The sequence below is a fragment of the Tauraco erythrolophus genome, chromosome 3, assembly GCF_009769465.1.
Source record: "Tauraco erythrolophus isolate bTauEry1 chromosome 3, bTauEry1.pri, whole genome shotgun sequence".
Classification (NCBI taxonomy): Eukaryota; Metazoa; Chordata; class Aves; order Musophagiformes; family Musophagidae; genus Tauraco; species Tauraco erythrolophus.
Window position 1 is genome coordinate 97,099,177 of NC_141467.1, and position 24,576 is coordinate 97,123,752.

Here is a 24,576-nt window from a genome sequence, read left to right on the forward strand (position 1 = left end):
CTGACCCCAACTGACCAAAGGGATGCTCCATACCATACAATGTCATGCTCAGTATATAAAGCTGGGGGAAGAAGAAAGAAGGAGGGGACATTCAGAGTGATGGTGTTTGTTTTCCCAAGTAACCGTTATGCATGATGGAGCCCTGCTTTCCTGGGGATGGCTGAACACCTGCCTGCCTGTGGGAAGTGGTGAATGAATTCCTTGTCTTGCTTTGCTTGTGTGTGTTGTTTTTGCTTTACCTATTAAATTGTCTTTTGTCTCAGCTTACGAGTTGTCTCACTTCTGCTCTTCTGATTCTCTCCCCATTGCACTGTGGGGGAGTGAGCAGGCGGCTGCGTGGGGCTGAGTTGCTGGCTGATGTTAAACCACGACAAGCTGTAAGCAAGTGAAACCACTCCATCCTTTGGCCCCCAAATGTCACTTCATCTCAAATACTTGTCATTAGGCTCTGAAATCAGTCCTCGCTCTCCTAGAAGTAGAGGGATACAAACACTACAGGACTATTTGGATGAATAATCCTTATTCACATATCCAGCAATAGGTTAATGGGAAGAGAGGGCAAACTGAGCTTGGTAGTCAGACAGCTCTCCGGCAAGGGCTATGCCTGTGTTTAGTCCAAGCACATCACATGGGTCTCCCCGTGACAGGAAAGTCACAACCTATTAATAAATAGCTCCAGTGCAGTCATCATCTCGGTTACAGCATAATGAAACCACCACGCTGTCTGAAGCCAGCTCCTGAGAGCAAACATACAGTCATTTCTCCCCTGAAATGAAGTTTAAGCAACCTCAGGTCTCCTCATGCCTCATCTTTTAACTACAATTTTAATAAAAAGTCACAAATCATTGAGTTGGCAAAGCAGCGAGAGTAAAACATGGCCACGAGCAATGTTTCCTTTAAGACTGGCAGAAATCTCAGAATCGCTTTAAAGATGAGCCTAAAAATGAATAGCGAAAAGGGAGTGGAGTCAGGATGCACCTGGAATTGCTTACTGTAGAAATGACGTCGACTGTCTCGGAAAGGCTTACCCAAAGCAACATGTATATAGGAGATAGGTTGCAATGAGGATCTGAGGCCACATCATACCTGAGTTTACCCAGAAGCACCTCTCAGACCAGTCAGGGCACCTTCTCCATCTGCTATAGATTAGGGTAAATATTTTTGGTAAACAACTGATTTCCAATAAACAATGCCGTTTTGATGGACATCAAAATATATCACATGTTTTAGCTGAAGATAAGTTCCGGCTGAAAAACAATATGGTGGAAAAAGTGTAGACATCTTAGAAGATTTATTTTTACCATCTAAGAAAAAAATGCTTTGATTTTGTGTTCTGAAGTGGTGTATTCCCTTTGAACTTGACCTGAATTCAAAAAAATGAATGAAAACACTAAAAACAGGGTTAGACAGCCCTGAAAATTAATGGACAGCTTTTATTTGGGCTGGGGAGGGGGGGAGTGGCAGAGAAAAAAAAGACTTTTGGCTGTCCTGAAAGTCACTGGTTTTTAATTTAGCTGAAACAACCTTCCTCCGAAAAAATCTGTTTCAGGTTGAGTTGAAGTGATATATTAGTATGTTGGTTGGTTTTATTTTCAGTTTCACTACAAGGAGAGTCAGATATTCAGACTTTAGTCCTGACAGTCACAAGCTTTTTCTTTTAAAAAATTTCTTAAAAGAAGAACACATTCGAACCGCATGTTTGAATCAGAGTGGGGGCTGAGTGCGGAACGCAGCACGACTTTGCTCCAGGTGATGTGCAAGCCCTTGGGGGCAGAGCCCCCTTAGCAGAGGCACCCTGTCCATCCAGCCCTGTCTCACAGGACTCCTCCTCAGCCCCAGTGCTGCAGGAGCACAGCCCCTGCACCAATGACAGCATACAGGCTGGGCAGAGAATGGATTGAGAGCAGCCTTGAGGAGAAGGACTTGAGGGTGTTGGTTGATGAGAAGCTCAACATGAGCCAGCAATGTGTGCATGCAGCCCAGAAAGCCAACCATGTCCTGGGCTGCATAAAAAAAAGCGTGGCCAGCAGGTCGAGGGAGGTGATTCTGCCTCTCTACTCTGCTCTCATGAGACCCTACCTGGAACATTGCATTCAGCTCTGGAGTCCCCCAACATAAGACGGAGGACATGGAGCTGTTGGAGTGGGTCCAGAGGAGGGCCATGAAGATGATGAGAGGGCTGGAGCACCTCTCCTATGAAGACAGGCTGAGAGAGTTGAGGTCGTTCAGCCTGGAGAAGAGAAGGCTCTGGGGAGACCTTCTAGCAGCCTTACAGTACTTAAAGGGGGCCTATAAGAAACACGGGGACAAACTTTTTAGCAGAACCTGTTGTGATAGGACAAGGGGCAATGGCTTTAAACTGAAAGAGGGTAGATTTAGAGTAGATAGAAGGAAGAAATTTTTTACATTGAGGGTGGTGAGGCACTGGAACAGGTTGCCCAGAGAAGTTGTGGATGCCCTATCCCTGGAAGTGTTCAAGACCAGGTTGGATGAAGCTTTGAGCAACCTGATCTAGAGGAAGGTGTCTCTGCCCACGACAAGGGGGCTGGAACTAGACGATCTTCAAGGTCCCTTCCAACCAAACCATCCTATGATGCTGTGATTTCATGATTCTATGATTTAGGATTGATCATCCCACTTGCCCCTTGGGAGGTGCGGAGTGCTCCTGGTTTTTGTATTCAGAGGCAATTGGGATGTGGGAGGCACATCACAACCAATCTCATCACTCATGATGTCCATGAAAACTTCATTCTCCTATCTACTGAGCTTGATTTGGGGTATCCCTCATCCTCTGAAAGTTGCCGGTTGTTACATCAGCTCATCTCCCTGGGGAAGCCTTGCCTTGAGACAAGGGGAGCAAGGACGGGAGCTCATCATCTTCTTTTCTCATGGCTCCAGCAAGGCCCAGTTAGGAAATGTGGGCACCAGAAGGAAATGTGTCTAGGGGCTGGAAGAAGAAACACAGTGATGGGAAATCTGAGTCATGGCCAAGGGGCAGGGGAAAGGATTCAACACCTGCAGGATGTGAGACTCGTAGCAAAAAGGAGGGTTTCATCCTAAAATGAGGATATCATTTATGCAACAGTTAAAGACACTGGAGCTCAGTGGCATCTATTTTTCACCAGTAAATGCAACAGCCAGCGCCGTGAGAAGTGATAAATCTGATACAGCCTCATTCCCACAGCACTCAACACCTCCTCTGAAACCTGAATGTCCCCACTGCAAAAGTGGGTGCCCATTGGAAGGGCCTTCCCAGGGCATCAGGGAAGGGCTGAAAGCCCCAAATTCAACATCAAGGGTTGTGCTCGCTGCAGGACACTGAGTTACAGGCAGTTACAGGCAGTTACAGGCAGTTGTGTGTTCAAAGAAAGGCACAGGGAGACTATTTTTTCTGAAGAGGAGGAAAGCAAGTCATAATGAAACTGCAATTTGACCAGCGTCACTGCAGCTGGAACCGGCACTTTGGCACCTTGGCAGCATGGGCCATGAGCAATTCATTTAATTGTTTCAAGAGAACATAATATCTTGTTTCAAGAGAACATAAAAGGGACTTTGATTAGGCAAAACGTCAGTACACAACTTCTTCCTTTCTGTCCTTTTCGAACGAGGTACCTGCTAGCTTTCATAACACTTGGATCGGGCTCTTTGGACCACCCTGCTCAAGGGTACACAGGGACTGCTCCTTCCCAGTGACCTGTGGCTGCCCATGCACTTTATAGATCCGTTTTACATCACTGGCCACAACGGAAGCTGTTCTCATACACATGGAATTAATCATTCTCCATTTAATCCTGCTAATTATTTACATGTCTTACAGTAGGGAGAGCCCTGGGGGAATTACACACTTCACGAGTTTGCTTTGCTGCCTCAATGGACAGCAAAAGCCCTTTATACCATCTGAGGTGAAACAATCTGGTTTACAAAGTCTAGTCTTTCGAAAAGAAGGGGAAAAAAGGCAATATTGACATTTGCAAATTCTGGATTCGCTGCCTAACTCTGCCAGGAACTTTTCTAGCTCAGAGTAAGTCAATGTGCTCTCCGAGTGCCTGTGAGCTAAAACAGCAGCACGAACGCCCACTTTCTTCCACCTCTGCCTGCCTTGGCAGCTGAGGTGGCAAATGCTGCTGTTGGCAGGAGCCATCTCTTGGTATCTGCTCGGCACTGCTCAACGCCTGACACTGCAACCTTCACCCGAACACCAGGCCATATCCAATCCACACCTCCCACTTACCAGCCACCACCTGTAGCTGTCTTCTGGGATCAAGGCATTTTGTGAGGTCAGGAAAGGTTGCATAGTTGAATTAAACCTCTGATCGAACCAGAGGGAATGTCCCAGCTCAGAAATGCATGTCTGACAGCTGCACGGTCTCCTGGGGTACTTGAAGAGTTTTTGAACTTGCTCGGAAAACTGCATGATGAGATGTCTCGGATCCAAGGTGGTCGTGGTCACCTGGTGCGTGTAGTTCAGCAGAAATGACGTTACTGTGATGAGCAAAAAGGCAAAGGTAAACATTTTCACGTTCCTCCTTCTTACGACAACCATCTTTTCCACTCAGGCTCTGCCGTCGCTGCTGACCTAGTACGATGTAGGGTTCAAAGTAAGGCAAAAAGGAAAGGGTGCTGCAGGTGCCTGCCAGTTACCACCTTGGGCTTAGGATGAACATATCAACTCCACTACCTCCATCCATAAGGGAAGCTTTGTTTCCATCAAATGGGCTTACAAAGGCAAAGCTGGGTATTTCCTTTCACCTTCTCGCAGTGCTTCCAAGTCTCTTCCACCCTTCTGTGACCTGCTGCTAAGCTCTCCCACCAAGGATTCAAGGATGGACCCTTGCCCTTCTGTGTGCTGGAAGATTTAGAGGGAAGCAATATCAGCATTAAAATTTAGGTTTTCTGTGAGGGAGCAAGCCATAAATCCAAGCAAGCAAATTGTAGAAAGAAAGAGGGTGGATTTTTTTTATTTTCTTGAAAGTTAGTTCAAGAAGGATCAGATCATCCAGGGATGTACATTTCAGCAGAGATGTTCTTGATGTCCATTTAAGCCGTGGAGAGCAGTTTGCAGCCTGGAGACACAAACATGCAAAAAAAGAAAGATAAATTAGTGTCAGAAAGTTTTTTGCATTCCTCCCAACCTCATTTCTCTGCTTTTCTCTACCCATCCCAAAACTTCTGACCAGCTCAGGCTCCAATTTCTGCTGCCTTATTTGCGTATCGAGAAGTTTCAGGGTGAAATTTCTGAAAAGGGCAGAGCATCGACCTGTGGACATTGAGTCCCTTTGTATTGAAAAAGCCTCGTCACTCTGGCCTGATTTGAATGACAGTTTGTAGCCATTTGAATGGCAATGACTCACCTCCTTCCCTTAGGCTGACCTTGATAACTGCAAGATGCGCAGCAAAGTATTCATAACTCAAAGCAGCTGAACGAAAAGCACCCGGCAACAGAGGGAGGAGCAGGACAGGGAGGAAGAGGAATCGGTTATTTTCTCTTCCTCCCCCCAAACTGGCTTAATTTCTTAAGAATCGGAGTTGGACTCGTGATTCAGAGAAAGCCAAGCAAGAATAGCTCATACGTCCTGCGACAGACAGGGGAAATCGAAGTATAAACAGCCTTTGTTTCACGTGGATTATTGCTATTTTCCTGCCAAGGAAGGGTAGGTGAGGGCAGCCCGTGATCTCCGAGAGCTCCTGCGAGATCCTGAGCCAGGCAGAGAGGCAGGGAGCTGCTTCGTCTCAGTGAGTCCAGGGATATAGAGGGACCTGGAGCCGCTCTCCGCTCCCCTCCTGGTATCCCCTGCCTGGCAGCAGTGATTTAAATGAGTTTTTAAAAGCCAGAAAAATGGATCCCTTCCTCCCACTATGCCATTGTTTTGTGGAAGGAAAAAAGTTGTGGTTTTTAAAGCTTTGGATGTTTGCAAAAAGCCCCAAAAGCGTCATTGCTTAAATAACACTCTTTTAATTAAAAAAAAAAAGAAAAAAAGAAAAAAAGAAAAAAAGAAAAAAGAAAAAAGAAAAAATCAGAGAAGCATCTATGGCAGAATATGTGCAATTTATGAACACGCGAAAGCCCAGCAAGAGAAGTCTCGCTCGCTACTCAGCTGCAGGCTTCAGGCCAGCAAATAAAGAGCAAAACTGCAACTTTTACCTGTCAAAACCCCTTGATTTAACCTATTCTGTGCACCACATGCAGGACCCCCCCATTTCATCCCCCAAAGCCAAGAAGAACACGGGGGAAATGCATCTGGCGGCCACAGGTCTGAGCTGGGTGCAGCGTCCCCAGCTTTGCTGCTGGCTTTTCTCCTGGGGATCCATGAGGAGCTGCCCAAGGCCAAACCGTTTTTCCAATGGATTTGACACGATGTCTTGGAGCCGACACAGGTCTGGTTTTTAGACGCAGCATGTAAATATTTACTGAGTCCCACAAAGCCAAATCCGAAGCTTCAAATCTGGAGCCTCAGACTGTGGTCTTAAGCCTTTACTCTGCTTCAGGTTTCTCATCTGCGGCACGCGATGGGTGGCCACGTGATGGGTGGCCACGTGATGGGTAGCGTGTGCCATTCAATTAGCTGCTGTTTGCCAAATGCCTCGAGATTTATTTAGTCCCTACACATACATCTATAAGAGCTCAAGGGCTGACAAGTGGGTCAGGCTGGATAACAAAAGGCTTTATTAACCCCGGCTGCTTGGGCTCACCTGCACTGGTGGATTAAATGGCACCAGGGAACAACCCTGTGCTCACTTTAACTTTTTAGAGGGAAGTTTTGGAGCTAGTCGGAAATCTTCCAAACTATTCCCAGGTATGATTCAGGAATTGCAACCCAAAAGACAGCGGGGACATTCCCGCTGTGCCTTGGAGAGTTAGAAAGGGAACTGAAGAGCACGGCCCCGTCCACGCCAGCTGGCCTCTGCGCCGGAGAGCGGCACCAAACATATTTGCCTTAGTAGCCTGGATGTAGTTGTTAGTCTAAACAAAAACCCATCCTCCAACCCCCCAAAAATATGCCAAATCCCAGAAGCAGATTGATTCTCCATTTATGGAGCGAATAATTCAAGAGCTGCGATGCTGGCAGGTCGAACCCCTACCACTGTTAACGCTGGGCCAATTCAGTATTTGTAAACACAGCTCTTACTCTTCTGTTATTTTTTTAAGTGGAGGAGGGAAGAGGATTATCCAGCCTTTCTTGGAAAAAGAAGCCTATTAAACGGAGTATTGTTCATAAAAGAAATAGTTCTGGCATCCAAAACAAACACTCATTTCATCAGCTGTTTTGGGTTTTTTTGTGCTGTGTTTTTTTTTTTTTTTTGTAACTGAGCTAAGGTTAAACTTATATTTAGAATTTGGAAAAAAAACAACAATCTCGAACCAGTGTTTATGCAGTGAACTGCAGTGTCTCCAAACTCCTAATCATCCGGTCTTTTATAGCATGTGATAGGAAGGTGAGAAACCAGAAGAACTTCCGAGACCCTTTTCCTGTGTGGAAATAAATACCAGATACTGCATTTTAATTCTTGCTACTTACAGTTTCCTATGAATGCTCATGTTTCCTACGGATACTCAGGATAGAAAAAAAATATGTATATAACCTAACAGAAAGGCTCTGGGGACTATAAATGTGATTTAGGACCTGAGGAAAAGGAAGGTTGAAAAGAAAGGAAAATCCTTTCAGTAAGTTCACTGTGACTTGCATCGGGACCATTTTTTTCCTTTCTTGAAACATTCATTAGATCCAACCCAGACATCAGTATTTTCACTCTTCCCACCACCTTGCACTGCATCTCAGACCGTCCTTGCATCTCCCTCTGCTCACATATATTCATAAATCTTTGCAAAAGGGTTTCTGTAGGATTTGCCAAGGTGCCAGGAAGCGGGAAGAACAGGGACGATGCCGAAGCAGCAGCTGGTGTGAGAAACCACGTAGGGCTGCCAACCCCAGCTGTTGGGAATGTTCTACCTCCTGATACTATTTGCCATAGTTAATTTAAGCCATTACAAGTAAATAACACGATACCAGCCATGGTCCTTATCAAGGTACCTCAATGCGTGACCTTGGCATGAGTACGTCTGTGAACAGGCTGTTTTGGCCTCAGACCCAGAAACAATTTCTGGAGACTTGAGGTACGGAGATTTGAATTACGTGCCCAGCCCTCGTTCCAGCTACGGTCCCCCAAGAGTTAAACAGGGTTTAAGGACAGGGTGCCAGTGGCTGGGTTTGTGGGCAGCGATCCCAGCTCAGCTCAAGCAAGCAGCAGGTTAAGCTACCTTAAGTGATTGGGTGCTTAAGGTCTTATTTGTGGTCTGTATTTCTCCTGCTACCTTCCCACCTCCTCCTCCTCCTTCCTACATACACCCATGTAAGACACTCCTGTGCACCCCGGGATAACTTATTTATCCTGCCAACACCCAGTGATACACAACGCAGGGAGAATGTGAAATGATGTGTCCCAGGCACGAGCAGAGAGGGGCAGCTTCCGAAGAAGGAGCAGGTTCCTCCAAGCTCTGTCTGAGCGTTGGAGTGGGTCCAGTGTGATTAAATGGTCATGAAAGAGAGCACAGCTTAATCTTTTGTCTACATTTTATATTATAAAATATACTAGGCTCAATTCATTGCAATTGTTTGCCTTCACAGTCTTCTCACATTTTAGAAGGAAGGAACAGAAAGAGCCTTTTCTTTCTTCTTTTTTTTTCTTTCTTCTTTTTTTTTTCTTTCTTCTTTTTTTTTTCTTTCTTCTTTTTTTTTTTTTTTTTTTTTTCCTCCCAGGGTAGATCTTTTTTGTATTGTAAACTCACAATCTGAAGAATGTCCCTTGCCAATTTGGCAATTAACAGACACGGATAAAACCACTTCAGTTCAGTAAACTAATAAAAAGCAGCTCTTAACACCTTCAGGAAATATTTTTTTGACAAATCCACCCACAAATGAAATGTATTCTCACTGCACTTGTTAGGTTATGCAATAAAAGCTCATCTGCACACCCACAAAGAAGCACAGAGAGACAATGGCAGGAGAGAGAGCTCAAATAATACCTTGTCCCAGCTGCTCCCAGGCCCATGCCAGGAGCCATCAGCCCATCAAAGGTGGGTCTACACCAGCCCCAAAAAAGTGCAGGGGCACAAAGGCAGGTGAGAACCTGAAATAAAGACTCAGAAGAAGAGACATCCTCTCTGGGTCCCTCCCAGGGCTGGCCCAGGACAGCCTCAGCCACAGGCATGAAACTCATCCAGATGAGTCAACATCAGGGCATCTTTGGGACTGAGGTGGATAGTTGCCTGGGGGCTTGGGACAAGTTATGCGGTGCAGGGGAAGAGAATTTGGGGATTGCACAAGGCCTGTGTGGTCAGACACAAAATATTAGCAGAATCCTTTGTTTCCTGATTTATTTTTTTAAAGATGAGTCTTAAACAAAAAGCATGTAGAAAATAATAATGAAAAAACATTGAGAAAAATAAAAATCACTCCACTTCTTCTCATTGCCTCAAGTTGTAAATGTCCCACTACGCTAAGGTAGAGTTTGATCCCGTTTTGATATCTGCTCTGCTAGCGAAGAAGTACTTAGTACCAGCACCACCGTGTTAGCTCACGTTAGATGCTGATGGTTCAGGATCCAGCTTTTGCCTTCTGCTCTGTAAGTCCTATTAAAGCCCTTCACACTTCTCTAGTTTGAAGTTGCCAGCATGTTCCAAACACACTGTGTCAGGCAGAACAGCACAAAGGCAACAGGGAACAGTATTCCCGTACAGAGATATTTCCAAATTTCCATTCCCTGCCTGAATAGCTCAGAGGTCCCAAAGTCCTTTAGACTTGAAATCCATATACCCACCTACCCCAGCTGAAGCTTAAGGAGGACACCGACCTGTTGGAGCAGGTCCAGAGGAGACCCATTAAGATGATGAGAGAGCTGGAGCGCCTCTCCTATGAAGACAGGCTGAGAGAGTTGAGATTGTTAGGCCGGAGAAAAGAAGGCTCCAGGGACACCTTCTAGCAGTCTTCCAGTACCCAAAGGGTGCCTACCAGAAAGCTGGAGAGGGACTTTCTGCAAGAGCGTGTAGGACAAGGAGTAACAACTTTGAACTGAAAAAGGGTAGATTTTAATTAGATCTAAGGAAGCCATTTTTTACAATGAGGGTGGTGAAACACTGGAACAAGTTGACCAGAGAAGTTGTAGACGCCCCATCCCTGGAAGTGTTCAAGGCCAGGTTGGACGACGCTTTGAGCAACCTGGTGTAGTGGAAGGTGTCCCTGCCCATGGCAGGGAGGTTGGAACTACGTCATCTTCAAAGTCCCTTCCAACCCAAACCATTCTATGATTCTATAAGCTGGGGAAGAACAAAACAACCTGCTGCAGCTCTCTCATGACTGATGGTGGCCATCGTACAACGCTTCTATGACTCACAGTATTTTACAGCTGGAAACTGTATATTTCAAGGAGTAGAGACTTGCTGTAATTTGACTTCAAGAGACTGTGCTGTGCTAGAAAGGTCTCGGCAGAACTGAAAATGCCCATTTTCAGAAGCACAGGTCAGCTCTTCCCCTGCAAAACCTCCAAAAATGAATTAGTTTCCCAGCTAAGCCAGTGACAGCTATATTGTTATAAAGACTTTTGGCAACACGAACAGTATGTCCTCAAGCATCTTCCTGCTGTTTTGGGACTTTCTTCCCATCCACCCTCCCCATGAGTAACTACTGGAGCAACCCTTGGTCTCAAAGCCCTGGCCTGGGAGAGGAATGGAAGGTTAAATCTTGCTTTACTGCACTCACAAAGGCCCAGAGCAGTCTCAGAAGGAGTCATCCTGGGGCAGCAAAAAGTCTGTCGCTGGAAAAATACACATAAATTTCCACCCCAGGTCTATGCTGAGGCCTGGAGAGGAACAACGGAGGTGACTGTTTCACTCCAAACTACAGGCTTGTCTGCCCTGCCCAGGCTCATCGCTGGCTACCTCCCACTGCCTGGAGCTGGCTGACATTTAGAAAGAAACTCTTCATGGGTCTGACACCTTGCCAGAGACCTCAGAGCATGAGGCTTTTGCTACATGAGATAGATTGTGCAATTATGAGACAGCCTGGACGTCTGTCAGAGTTAAACGCAGGGCAGAAACCTGAATCTCCTTTAACCAGTTGATGCTGGCAGCCTACGCAAGACCCATAGTCCATCTCCTCCAGCTCCAGGAGATCAGCCTCACCAAGCATTGAAGGCCACAGGAGGGCTGGAGACACAAGGGCGTGCTGCCCATGCCCCAGCACAGCCTCTGCGACTTCAGCCCATCTGTGGTGTGACCTCCCGCATGCCGCTGGCCCCATGGCACTGGCAGGCAAAGGTGACCTCTGTGTTTCTCAGACACCAAAAGCCACCACAGGATACAATTTTGAAAAAGCACCAGCTGCCACATGACTTTCCCCTTTTCCATTCATAACTGAACTAAAATCAGACTGTTTTGTTTCTCAGAGCTAGCTGGCTCCTCTCTCCTGCCCATCGTTATGTCCTCACAAGGATGACATAGATGCTGCTCTCCTGTGTGCCCACAGCCAAGGGAAAAGCAGCCTCAAGTCCCACCTGTCATTTAATCAGGGAGAAAATGATCTGTAACTCTTCTGCCCTATCCCTGACCATGCTGTGAAGTGTAAATCGGTTTGACTGTCACCATCAAACGGGGTCACAGCATCGAAGTTGGGAGGGCTGCTGGTATATCAGTCTCAGATTTATTGAAATGCACATCCCAAGCAACTTCAACTAATCATATCAACGCTGCCTAGAAAACAAAACCATTCTGGAACATTTAAGCCCTAAGAAAAAGCAGCTTTCGACAAATTTGAAGGCAGCAAGTCCTCCATACTTCTTGAATTTTGAGCCAGCTATTGGGCAGCGTTTCGTCCATCACAGTGAACAGAAGAAAAACTAGAGGTGGTTTATGGAGCATAACGAACCGCATGGCATTTCAGGTGCCAGCAATCTGAAAAAAAAATCATTACTTACTCACGTTGTATCAGTGAGCAGGTCTGCTGGCAGGCTTGGTCTGGCCAGGTTGATAGGAGATCTCCCTGGTACTCTAACACAGCCTGCCCTGCCTATGTGCATAACAGGTATGTGCAGTCAGGGTAAGCAAACAGCTTTTTGTGCGAGATGTACGTCAGATTAACAGAAAGTGGGGCGGGGAATTTGCATTCTGTTGCCTCAAAATAAATCTTTATCTTGGCAGACTTTATCAGGCATGTCGCTGAGTGGTCTGGAAAACTCGCTTGCAATGCTTGAGGAAAGAGCTGGAGGCTATGGCTCGGAAAAGGTCACAATCCTGCCCTGCCCGTACCCTTGGGTGCAGAGAGCTGCCATCCCTGCCTCCTCCCACCTGGGTGAAGATGTTTTCTCCTACACTGCTACAGAGGGATTTGCAGCAGCAAAAGCTTCCTCCTCCCTCACATACCAAGAGCCGAATCCTGCAAGGGGTGTTTGATCTAGAGAAATTGCAGTGTTAATATCCAGGATTAACCGTGCTGTCCTCCATGGACTACAGTTCTTACTCATGTCTTCAGGTCAAGTGGGAACTCTTGCTTTCAATGGGGCTGGAATTGCCATGAAAGATGGTCTGGCTCCAAAATCTCTGTCCTCACCTTGCCACCTTGTCTATGGCAGAAGTCATCTTAGGAGCTGAGCATGGAAAAGGATGGATGCTCCAAACACCTTTCCTGTGCGGCTATAGGTCAACATCACTCCATTCCTGGGGAGCTGATGCAGCCAGAAATGGGTCTGAAACAAAGTTTGCTCTGACCAACGGAGCTTGCATCACACTCTAAATGAAGAACCGGCTAGGAAAAAGTGACAATCTGGGCATAAGTCTTTGCATTCCTGGTTGATCCCAAAGACCTCCTTGATGGAGATCAGTGACAAGTGGTGACCCTCAGGGGTCCGTACTGGGACCAGTACTGTTTAGTACCTTCATCAATGACATAGCAGGATCGAGTACACCCTCAGGAAGTCTGCAGATGCCGCCAAGCTCAGTAGTGCATTTGACATTCCTGAGGGATGGGATTCCATCCAGAGGGACCTTGACAGGCTTGAAAAGTGGACCCATGTGAACCTCATGAAGTTCAACAAGGCCAAGTGCAAGGTCCTCCACGTGGGTCAGGGCAACCCTCGGTATCATTACAGGCTGAGGGATGAAATGATTGAGAGCAGCCCTGTGGAGAAGGACTTGGGGGTACTGGTGGATGAAAAGCTGGACATGAGCTGACAATGTGCACTGGAAGCCCAGAAAGCCAACCATATCCTGGGCTGCATAAAAAGAAGTGTGGCCAGCAGGTTGAGGGAGGTGATTCTGCCCCTCTACTCTGCTCTTGTGAGACCCCACCTGGAATACTGCATTCAGCTCTGGAGTCCCCAACACAAGGACATGGAGCTGTTGGAACGGGTCAGGAGGGCCACAAAAATGATGAGAAGGCTGGAGCACCTCTCCTGTGAAGACAGGCTGAGAGAGTTGGGGTTGTTCAGCCTGGAGAAGAGAAGGCTCTGGAGAGACCTTCTAGCAGTCTTCCAGAGCCTGAAGGGTGCCTATAAGAAACCTGGGGACAAACTTTTTAGCAGGACCTGTTGTGACAGGACAAGGGGTAATGGTTTTAAACTGAAAGAGGATAGATTTCGATTAGATCTAAGATAGAAATTTTTTATAATGAGCATGGTGAAACACTGGAACAAGTTGCCCAGAGAAGTTATGAATGCCCCATCCTTGGAAATATTCAGTCAGGTTGGACAGGGGTCTGAGCAACCTGATTGAGTTGAATATGTTCCTGCTTATTGCAGGGGAGTTGGACTAGATGGCTTTTAAAGGTCTCTTCCAACTCAAACTCTTCTATGAATAAAAAATGCTGATATTGCAAATTCATTCCAGGATCTCAATCAAACTTCTACCTTTTTGATAAATGCTGTGTCCCCTCCTGCCATCTCTTCATACAGCATTTGAGAGTGGAGAGAAACTGGGTTTGGGGTGGAGGGCAAGGCCATGGGAGCCCGGTTCCCTCCCCTGGTGGCACCAGGTATCCAAAGACATTCACCTGGATACCACTTCTCACTGGGAAACACATGGATGATTGTGACTGTGGAGATAAACCCATGGTTAATTTATTTCTGGTGGGAGCTGTAACATAAGTAAATGACTGTTTATATAATATTCCTTTGTTACTGTGGCCAGGCTCAGTATCTCGCCAGGTTCAGTGAAAAAGTCCACTGATAATGTATCAAAATTTGCCAATTTATGCCTCATCTTAACTTTTCCAGGTTTTTACGGTGTCAAGGGAGCACTCAGTCACATCTGCAGATCATGAACCAGCCACCCTTTGCAAACAGGCCCCTGGTTGTCTTCTTCATGGGATGAACTGGGAGAGACTAGTGAAAAGTGCAATTAATTCAAATTTAACAGGAAGCTTCACTGCTGACCTGTTTATGGTCTATTGCTTTGGCTCAACACTCAGCTCAAGTATTTTCAGGACAAAATAGAAGCGCCAGAAAAAGAGCACTGTCTAGCCAAGCCGTGAACTATAGTGATTACGGCCGAGAGGCTGGAGACTGCCAGGTCTCACCAGGGATGTGCTGAAAACCAACAGCAGAAAAATAAACAGCTGGTAGTAATGTCTTCTCCAGCCTCTGACTTGCTAGAAAGTGATTTTTGGAGGAGCCCTACCCCTTTGCACACATTCTATTAATCAAGAAATGGCACCTCTGCTTCCCTGGTGGTACTTCATTTTCTTTCATATATTCCAAATCCCCTTCCCCATAGACACCTTGATGTTTTAAATATCAAACATATCACTACAAGCTCTTAAAAAGTAGTCTTTTCCTTCCTCATCCTGGACAGACACACAGATTCAATGTGCTGGATATGAGAGCTTTCCTGTGGTGAGTCAATACCCACCAATGGGCTGGGATGGGACTTTTGTGTTGTCTTTATATAAGCCAGCATGTCAAGAACCCAAAGGTGGTGCAATGAAAACAGTAACTCTATGGTGAAAATCCTAACTTAAAATTCACTTACTCACATCAAAAGAAGCGTGGCCAGCAGGTCGAGGGAGGGGTTTCTGCCCCTCTACTCTGCTCTCATGAGACCCCACCTGGAGTACTGCATTCAGCTCTGGAGTCCCCAACACAAGAAGGACATGGAGCTGTCAGAGCGGGTCCAGAGGAGGGCCACGAAGATGATCCGAGGGCTGGAGCACCTCTCCTGTGAAGACAGGCTGAGAGAGTTGGGGCTGTTCAGCCTGGAGAAGAGAAGGCTCCGGGGTGATCTTATTGCAGCCTTCCAGTACCTAAAGGGGGCCTACAGGAAAGCTGGGGACGGACTTTTTACAAGGGCATGTAGTGATAGGACAAGGGGCAATGGATTTAAATTGAAAGAGGGCAGATTTAGATTAGAGATAAGGAAGAAATTTTTCACTCAGAGGGTGGTGAGGCACTGGAACAGATTGCCCAGAGAAGTTGTGGCTGCCCCATCCCTGGAAGTGTTGAAGCCAGGTTGGATGAGGGCAACCTGGTGTAGTGGAGGGTTTCCCTGCCCATGGCAGGGGGGTTGGAACTCGATGATTTTTGAGGTCCCTTCCAACCCAAACCATTCTATGATTCTATGATTCATTCTATTTCTGTCAATTGCTCTGCTTTGAAGAGTTCTTTAAAAACATTCAAGCAGACAACTGGACACATAAAAATTGCTATTTGATTCCTGTTGACAGCCTTTGCTAGCAGATGGTGGACAGAGTGGACAGAGTGCCCTTGTACTCTCAAATCCTTTCTGTGCTAGTAGGTGATTTGTAGGCTGGGATCAAAACTTTGTTCTCCTTTGCTTGGGAAAAAGGAGCTGTCAAAGGGATTTCCAGGACATCCGCATGTGTTTGCACCTAATATAATTCTTTCATGGTTCATCATAGGACAACTGTAGAGCTGGAAAGGAGTTTTTCAAGTACAGCTTCAGTTTTTGGTTTTTGTTTTTTTGATCAGTTTGTCAAAATTGAATCTTTCTGTGGATAAAATTATTTTCCATCTTGATTTTCTGTTTCAAGAAACCTTAAAAAAAGAAGAATCTTTGACATTTTAAATGGAAAATTCTAGTTTTCATTTTGAAAAAAAAAATTTTTAGAAAATGTGTAAGTTATGGTAATTAAAGGAAAGTAAAACATTTAGGATTTCAAAATGAAAAAAAAAAAACCCAGCTCTATTTTCACTCTTGCTAGGAGAAGGGTGAAAAAAATTATCACCTTTTCTTTTTTCTTTTTGGTTTTACTTCATATTGGGCTGACTAGGTATTTTTTTTAGAGTCTAGCTAATTCCCAGTAAGAATGTAACTTTCAGGTAATCCAAAACCAGAAAGACAAATTAATGGTGGCAATAGCAGTAGTAGAAATAGAGGTAAGTTAAAAGTATTGCAGAAGCGAGTTCCTGTACATGCATTAGTTTCAGTTTTATAGGATTACAGGTGAGGATATAGGATTATTTCAGATTACAGGACACTCTAAGCTAAAGGTGGAGCTCAACCACCTTAACAGCAGGTGATTTGCTAGCCTGTCTATGAGTATCCAGCTCAAAAATATTCACCAGTCTATTTCTTGGTTAAAATTGTAGGGAAATGTGATTTTGTTCACATGAATACAGTTGTTCACATGGAACAGATTTCAAAGAATACATTGTGAGGAACCCTGATTTCTGATGTCAAGAGAACGATTAACAGACCGCAGGGATCCTCATGGCATTATAATTCTAAATGCAGGGAAAGCTTAGGTGATAATGATAATATTGATGGTATTGCAAACAATCCCCAAAATCTAGGAAATATGTGTCTGTGCCCATCTCTGCCTCTTTTTGCCGGGATTCCTGCCTTGAAGCAATATCAAGCAGTTGTTGGCGCTGCGAGGTTGTTAACTTGCGTTCACACTGATGGGCTTCTCGTTAAACCAACAGCGTTTCTCATACAATAGATGACACCAACTGATCCGACTCTGCATTAAACATTCATTCATCAGACAGGCTGAATTCACTGGAGAAGGTTTAATGACACCACAGGGAATTTCTCCTTCATTAACCTGGGATTTACGTTTAGTCTGTCTTGTGCTAGGAAGGCATAGGTGTCAAGCTGCCCACAATTAAATTCACAGGTCTTTTAGCATCTGTGCCTACTCTGGGCCTGGCAGTCAGTGCAAACTATGGCAAGTACAAAATAAATACTTGGAGTTTTCCACTTACTGTGCGTGCTTCTGAGAGTTTGGCAGCCACAGTAAGTTTATAAAGAGTCAATAAATAATACATTAAAATATATCACAGATATAAGTAACACATTTGATAATTTATATACTGTGTTACAAGCCAGAATTACAAAGCCATTAGGCAGCTACGTTAATTGATTGATCATTTATACATCCCTAATAGGAGTACTTGACCTATTTGGATCCAAATGCACTGTGTGCTCTTGCTCCCAGCCCGGGCATCATCCAGCCTCTGTGCATATGGTGTCATTCCTATTCCAGCTTTTGTCCTACATCTACAACGGTGTTGACAGTCAAGAAAGAAATGAATGATTCAGACTGCCTTTTATCCAGAGGGCTGCTGGATTTTAGGTTGTCTCTAATATCTGATGGATAGAAATAGCTGCCCAGAGCAGACGATATGAATATGGCCCTTTGGTGCTCCATCAGTGGAAGCTTTGTTTTGGACTATGTGGTAGGCTGGGTACAGAAAACCCACAGGATTTCAGTGAAGAAGAAATTTTGTCTTTTTGTCTGGACTTTTAAAGTGTTTTTAGAGAAACAAAGATTAGCATACATCAGAGTGGCACAGAAAAGGATTCCCATAATCCTGAATATGAAAACATGTCAAGAGCTGCATGCAAAATGGATTTGCATACATCAGAGCTGCACACACAGCCGCTCAACTGGGCATCTTGAAGTGCGTTAAAAATGTTAATACTGAATTACGTGGATGTTGATAATTGAATGCTGGAGAAACATACACAGATATGCACAAAACTATGGCATCTTTTCCACTTGTCTTGTCTTACTTAGATGGTTAAAACATAAAAAGGGAGACTGCTAAGGTAGCCAGTAATCTTTGAATACTTAAGGGCTTTCTGGTTCAAAGAGAAATTCAAAGTATCACTTATCCATACAAAAATAATTAGCAGAGGAAGATTTAATTTATTTAGTATTAAAATTTTCAATTCTAAAAAGGCATCATATTATCATCCATCAATTTTGTAAAACCGGAAATCTTAACACAAGAAAGTGGTGATCAATTCAATATGGCTTTGTTCTTGCCCTCTGTAGTGCTGCCAACCACATCCAACCTTGAAATCAAGCCATAGCAGGCCAGATGCTAGAAACATCAACCTGGATTTACTCTTTTACCTATGACAAAGAGTAAAGGAGGCAAAATCTCTGCCCTTGGGCTGTGATTATGGAACCACGATGGGAAAGCCCCTGCTGCTTACTTTTCCCCAACAATAATTTCCAACATCTGCCCAGTTGATGGTGCATTAGATAACCGAAAACTTTTTCTCCTACATCAATGAAAGATAAACACCAGTCCTACATGGGCTGGTTTGGTGCTGGTCAGAAACGTCAACTTCAGCCTTGGGGTCACTATCCTCAAATGACCATAACTGTATCAGCACTATGTCAGCACAAATCCCACAAAGGAGCAACATATAAAGCTAAATCCTGTCTTCAGGTTCAAGATCATGTCTTCCAGTCAAGCATCGAGAACGGGAATCCACGTTCATTGCCATATCCTTACCCCAACTAAAACATCCCACCATTTTCAGTGGAACATGGAAGATATTTCTTTCTGTTACAAGCTTTTGCAATGAATGTGGGATCCCGTTCTCTCTCCGATTATAAGTTTAATGGTAACTTTTAATATGGGGCTTATAAAAATGTCACCGCTTCCTCAAGCAATAAAGCTCCTGGCAAGTTTTAATGGGCACAGTGTTAAAACTACCAGTCCCCAATGACCATAGGTACCAGAGCCCTGGGGCTTTGGGTTTTCTTCTAAATAAGCCACCAATTTGTGTCAAAAAGTTTGCTTTGCAAGTGGGAGCTACAGGATTTTTATTTGTGTTTTGCCTTATTAAGCAAAGGAAAAAGAAAAGTCACCTCACCTTTAATTAAATCCTCTCAAGGATTTGCTGAGAAATACCAAGAAACTTGAAAACATGCTGTCCTGCTTGGCTTGGTTTTAAATAGAGTAAGATGAGTTTTTTATCTCTTTTATTACATCTCTTTGCTCAAAAAAAAAAAAAAAAGAATACTGAAAAATAATGACTGCATCCAAAAGGAAGTCATTACAAATAGAGCTTAAATGTACCCAGACGAGAACTGACCTATGACTTCTTATGGAGGAGACGTAGCATGGGCGGAACGGCACCATTTTAAGTTGCTTTAAAAGGGGACAAGAGTCTCCAGCCCCAGAAGCGTTGTCACACTCAGCTACAAGGGCTTGATCCATATAGTTGTTGTTGTTGGAGTGTTCCCAACCTTAGGAAAGGACAGTGGATACCAGGTGATCCTGTGCCTCAACAGATTGCTGGATCGCTCCTAGATCTTTTGTTTACAAGATGAAGCTTCCAGTGACCAGCATCGCTGCTGCAGAGATTTCCAAACCTGCAGCTGGAGGAAATTGCTCTCATTTTACAGCCTCCTGTATTTCTTACTTCTGAATTTCACTGACCTCGCTCTGATTTACATGCACAGCAGATTTGGTGCATCGCTAATTGGTACGAGAATCAGCAAGGAAATTGTGGGAGACAGACGGCAACTGGGCTCACATGGCATATGGAGGCAAAAAGATCTTCCTTGAGTTTTACAAATATACACAGTCATTTCTGTTCGCGGAGCTATCAGCCAGAAAGGCAGCCAAGGAGAGGACTGCTTACCCCTCGCAGCCACTCAGCGAGGTGCAGCTCCTGTCTGACACCCGAAACTGAGACGGTTTGGCTTTAATTCTGGACATTCGTTCATAGACTCATAGGAGGCTCAGCTGGGTGAGGTGCTCAGAGGTTTCCTCCTGTGCAAGGGTGGCACCAACCAGTTACACATAACTATTTTAATAGAAGTTTGTCTAACTCCTTCTGAAAACAGCCAGTAGAGGAAAGTTTCCTGTCTCTGGAAAGTCTCCTGCCTCTCCAAGCACTTTGTTATCAGTACAAGACCATCCCTGGCTCAGACAAGAGCAAAAAAAGTCTTTCCCCAAACTCTCATTTGAGTTAACAGTCTGGAAGAAAGAAATTGAAACAAGTCCAGCCTTCAGACGAAATGCTGTGCTGCGAACCTTTCAGCCCTGAATCAAACCCAAATTCTTTGGGAACACCTCAGAACATTGCTCTGTCACATCTGCGAGCATCTGCTTTCTGATGAAGGTGCACCCTGGCTTGCACAGCGGAGCAGCGAGGCAAGAGCCATAGGATTGTTTAGGTTGGAAAAGACCATTAACATCATTGAGTTCGACTGTAAACATAACATTGCCAAGTCCACCACTACACCATGTCCCTAAGCGCCACGTCTACACATCTTTTAAATACCTCCAGGGATGGTGATTCAATCACTTCCCTGGGCAGCCTGTTCCAGTGCTTGACAACACTTTCAGTGAAGAAATTTTTCCTCATATCCAATCTAACCTCCCCTGGCTCAACTTGAGGCCATTTCCTCTTGTCCTATTTCTTGTTACTTGGGAGAAGAGACTAATACCCACCTCCCTACAACATCCTCTCAGGTAGGTTTAGAGGGCAACAAGATCTCCCCTCAGCCTCCTTCTTTCCAGGCTGAACAGCCCCAGGAGGAATGTCCCCCTACTTCCAGACACAGCTGTTCTGGGAAACGACTTCAGCCTGTGATCCCATCCCTCATTTACAGGACATGATGCTATGCTGGGAATGACAGGAAACATCCCGGGATATCATGGGCCAGGTGGCCAAGTGGGGAGGAGCACGTAGGCTGAGCAGGCTGCGTACAGCCGTATGCATATAGCCCATAGGGACAGCGGATGCTATATGGTACCTGGGAGAGAATAATTTTGCTTCCATGCACATATCAAAATCGTTAAAGTGTGCTTCCACAATTTTCCTTTGTCTCCACCTTTGTAGCGGAAGGAAGAGGAGAAGGTAGGAGGAAAGAGGATTTGCCCAGATTAGCTGAGAGCAGGAAGGGTCTGGGAGCAGGTTTACTGCCCGGCTGACAGTGCTTACAGCTGGAATTAACCCTTATATGGGTCACGCTGCTGCGTGCAAGAAGGGTGGGGGGCACGCAAGGATCTGGTCATTGACCAAATTTCTCCTAGTTTGACCCAAACCAATGACAAAAATCCTCTTCTACAACAAAGGCTGAAACGAATGAGATGGACATTGCCCCTCTTTTTTCCCATGGCTTGTATTATGGGTACCCTCTCTCTAACTCATCCTCTGCAAATAGGACTGGGGCTGCAAAGCATCCATGGGGTGAGACATGATTCACAGCTCAACGTGCTCAACACAGGCAGGATAAAAACAGGATTTACTTTCAAAAACAGCTTTATGAAAACTGTGGAGGTGAGCTGCACATATGGTGGGTGGACTCCATGGCATCGTCACAGCAGATGGAGGGAATGAAGTTTTTGCAGCCCCCCCCCCAGTGCTACTGGGGAGGAATAAAGCCCCTTTGCTGCCCAGATGCCCATCAGCAACGTTCCCCCACATGCAGGTGAGTTCCCTGCGGGTGATACCTGCTCCAAGCCCGGACAATATGGCTTTGTGAGAGCACAAGTGGCGTTCACTTGTTCTCCCAACTCCAGGCTATCTAGCTCTGATGTGTAAAGCCCTTGGCTTGACAGGTGTTGCACGTTACTTCAAGTTGGCCAGACATGTTTAAATGACTGTAGAAATACCGAGCTAATTAAGAAAGGAAAATAGAGCTGTCTTCCTGATGAGCAAGTGAAAAAAAGAAAAACCCTAATTGTTTAGACCAAAAAACGAAAATAAATCTCTGGTAATGCCATAACTGAAGTGACAAAATCTGAGTGGCATTTGTGGCAACATATTGACAAACAAGTCACAATCAAAGAACTCACTGATTTCATTTGGGTTACTCTACTTGAGATGTTTGGGGGCTGAGTTTCCAGAGATGCTGAGCATCCACCCCTCACTGGTTTCCATAATTTTAGCCCCTCAACACCCCCAAAAAGAGCAGAATCCCTCAGGATTGATGTTCCTCTAGCTAAGAAACCCCCAGTTTCCCCCTGTTCTCCGCAATATCCAGCTTTGGTCTGCCAGCACCTCTGCCCATGCTCATACGCAGACATCACACACAGCCTCAGCTGAGACAGGGCTTCGCTCCTGCTTTTGAAGCATCTTGGAACAATGTCATAAACAAGGACTTGTCATCTCTGTTTTCATTTCCTGACCCACCCAGGCTGCTTTGCTACAGTAGGATTAACCTGGGGCCAAACCCTCAGAGGGGCAGGTGGCATATGACGAACTGGTTATTCAGCCCCCAAGACAGCGCTTCACCACAAGCATTTTTTTTCTGCAATTCATTCAACTTCTTTATATATGGGGAAGGGGTGAGCGAGCCTGCAGGCATCTGTCTTATTCTCACCCTTACACAGCTCAAGGCAGAAATGTAACATCCATTCCCGGCTCCCAACTCTGCTCCTGACTCCACGGCTCCACGAACCTGCTCCTATCCTTTCCCACCACTGCTCAGCATTTCAAAGGTAAATCACTAGGAGTGGGAAGTCGGAGCAGTAACATAAATACTACTTTTTCCTCGGCAGCTGCCTTCAAATCTCCAGCCCGCAGCTCTTTCAGGGCTGTGTTTCAGCCTGGGTCCTCCGAGCACTTGTTACACAGCTGTCCCTGGCAGGGGGAAAAATTAGTTTAAGATGGAGTTGGCTGCTGTTCCCGTCACTCTTTGCCAAGTCCGATGCCACCCTCAGCAAACTTTCTGGCGTAACAGGCCACAGTCAGACTGAAAACGAAGCACAAGCCACGCAAGGGCTGCTGATAGGGCAATTTAGTTTGCAAATGCATGGCTAGCTTTCTCAACACCAAGAAGGTAATCGGAGGTTCGAAGTATAAAAATGTATTCTAAGGCTTCTTGGGTCCAATTCACATCCTTGTGCATGTGTTTGTGGCAACTCAAGCTGAGTTTCTTTTACGTTCATCGCACAGGGAACGCTGCATCCCGTCGGCACTGCCGGCAGTGCACAGCCTGCAGTCACAGTGGTCGCTCCTCCGTCATTAAGGATGGGACTCTGGGGATCCACTGGAGAGCCTGTGTCCTGCCCTGTCCCCAGCTGTGTTGGGACATTAAGCCCTATCGCCATTTCCAAAGATACTCATTTTGCAGTGGCTACAAGGGCTCCTGCTGCAGAGCTTTCCCATTCCCACCCACCTTCGCTGACACCAACAGAGCTGCTAATTTGAGTTACTGGTTACTGTCCCCCCTACGATAATCCCCATCTATACGAGCTGGAGAGTTAAGGGGTCATATGCCGCTTTTTATAACTTTCCCACCAACTCAGTTTTTAAGAGCCTTTGCTTCCACTGCTCCGGACAAGATTAGCCACCGCAACTGGGTTGCGTTGCTATGGCAGTAATAAGAAAATGAAATCATTTCTTTTTCTTAAAAAAAATAAAAATCAATAATCAGTATTACTATGTAAGGTCCCTGACATTAATTATAAATAAATATTAGACCTACTAAAATAAGAGAGTGAATTTACAGCAGTAGGCTGCGTGCTGCTGCTGAAGCCTGTGCAGCTGCCACGATACAGATACGAAATATAAAAAGTATCGAGGTTTGCAGTTTGCATTTTATTTCCTAGGAAAATGAATGTGTAAATAGCAATAAAACGCACAATTATTTAGCACAAAGCCAAAATACTCTGCGGCGTTTATAGGCTGATGGATGGCTTGCCTGCCTGCTCTAATTTACCATAAAACAAGGAAGACAAGGACGGAGGAAAATAAACAATGGCCCCTGTCAATACGATTAGCTGTGAGACGCCAGGTGAGAGCAGCTGGTCTCTGAAGAGGGTAACACTGCGCCGCTTCAGCTCCTTCCATAATTCAGCCCGGCTCGCCGTCGCGCTCGGCAAAGGCGGCATGGCGGGAGCTGAGCAGGGAGGCAGGGACCGCTGCTCCCGGGGTCTTCACGTGCCCCATCCCTGATGCCTCTGGCAGAAGGATGGAGGTGCCACTTGAGGGGGTTGAGGGCTTCGTGCCTGCAGCAGGAGGAGGGGGTTATTAGGCAGCCTGGTAACAGATTGGTTTCTGGACAAGAAAAGAAGCTTGCTGGAGCAGAAGTCAGTGGTCAGCTGTCAGGGACATCACCCGTGACATGATGAGAGGCAGGGAGAGCCTAAAAAAGACTGGGGGGGGGGAAAAGGTAGAAGTCCTTCAACACCATCTGTTAAAAAGCAAGGAATGGGGGGGGTGGGGGAAGAATTTGAAACACTTTATGGGATAAAGTAAACTGTGGACAGGGAGAGCGTTACCAGCTGGCTTACTGGCTGCGATTCAGACACCCGCGGCGATGCTTGCGAAGGAGCTGCAGGGTCCCAGGCTGGGTTTGCCCAGCACAGCCA

General features: G+C 45.6%; 1 protein-coding gene across 1 annotated transcript in view; it reads right to left on the reverse strand.

Annotated features, from left to right (window-relative positions):
* Positions 1–24,576, reverse strand: part of ST3GAL1 (ST3 beta-galactoside alpha-2,3-sialyltransferase 1) — an 80,848-nt gene that overhangs the window by 23,696 nt on the left and 32,576 nt on the right. The window contains exon 2 of the mRNA XM_086608865.1: positions 4,232–5,063. Within this exon, the coding sequence (XP_086464991.1) occupies positions 4,232–4,543 (312 nt within the window). The 5' untranslated portion in view covers positions 4,544–5,063. The remainder of the gene's footprint in view (positions 1–4,231; positions 5,064–24,576) is intronic.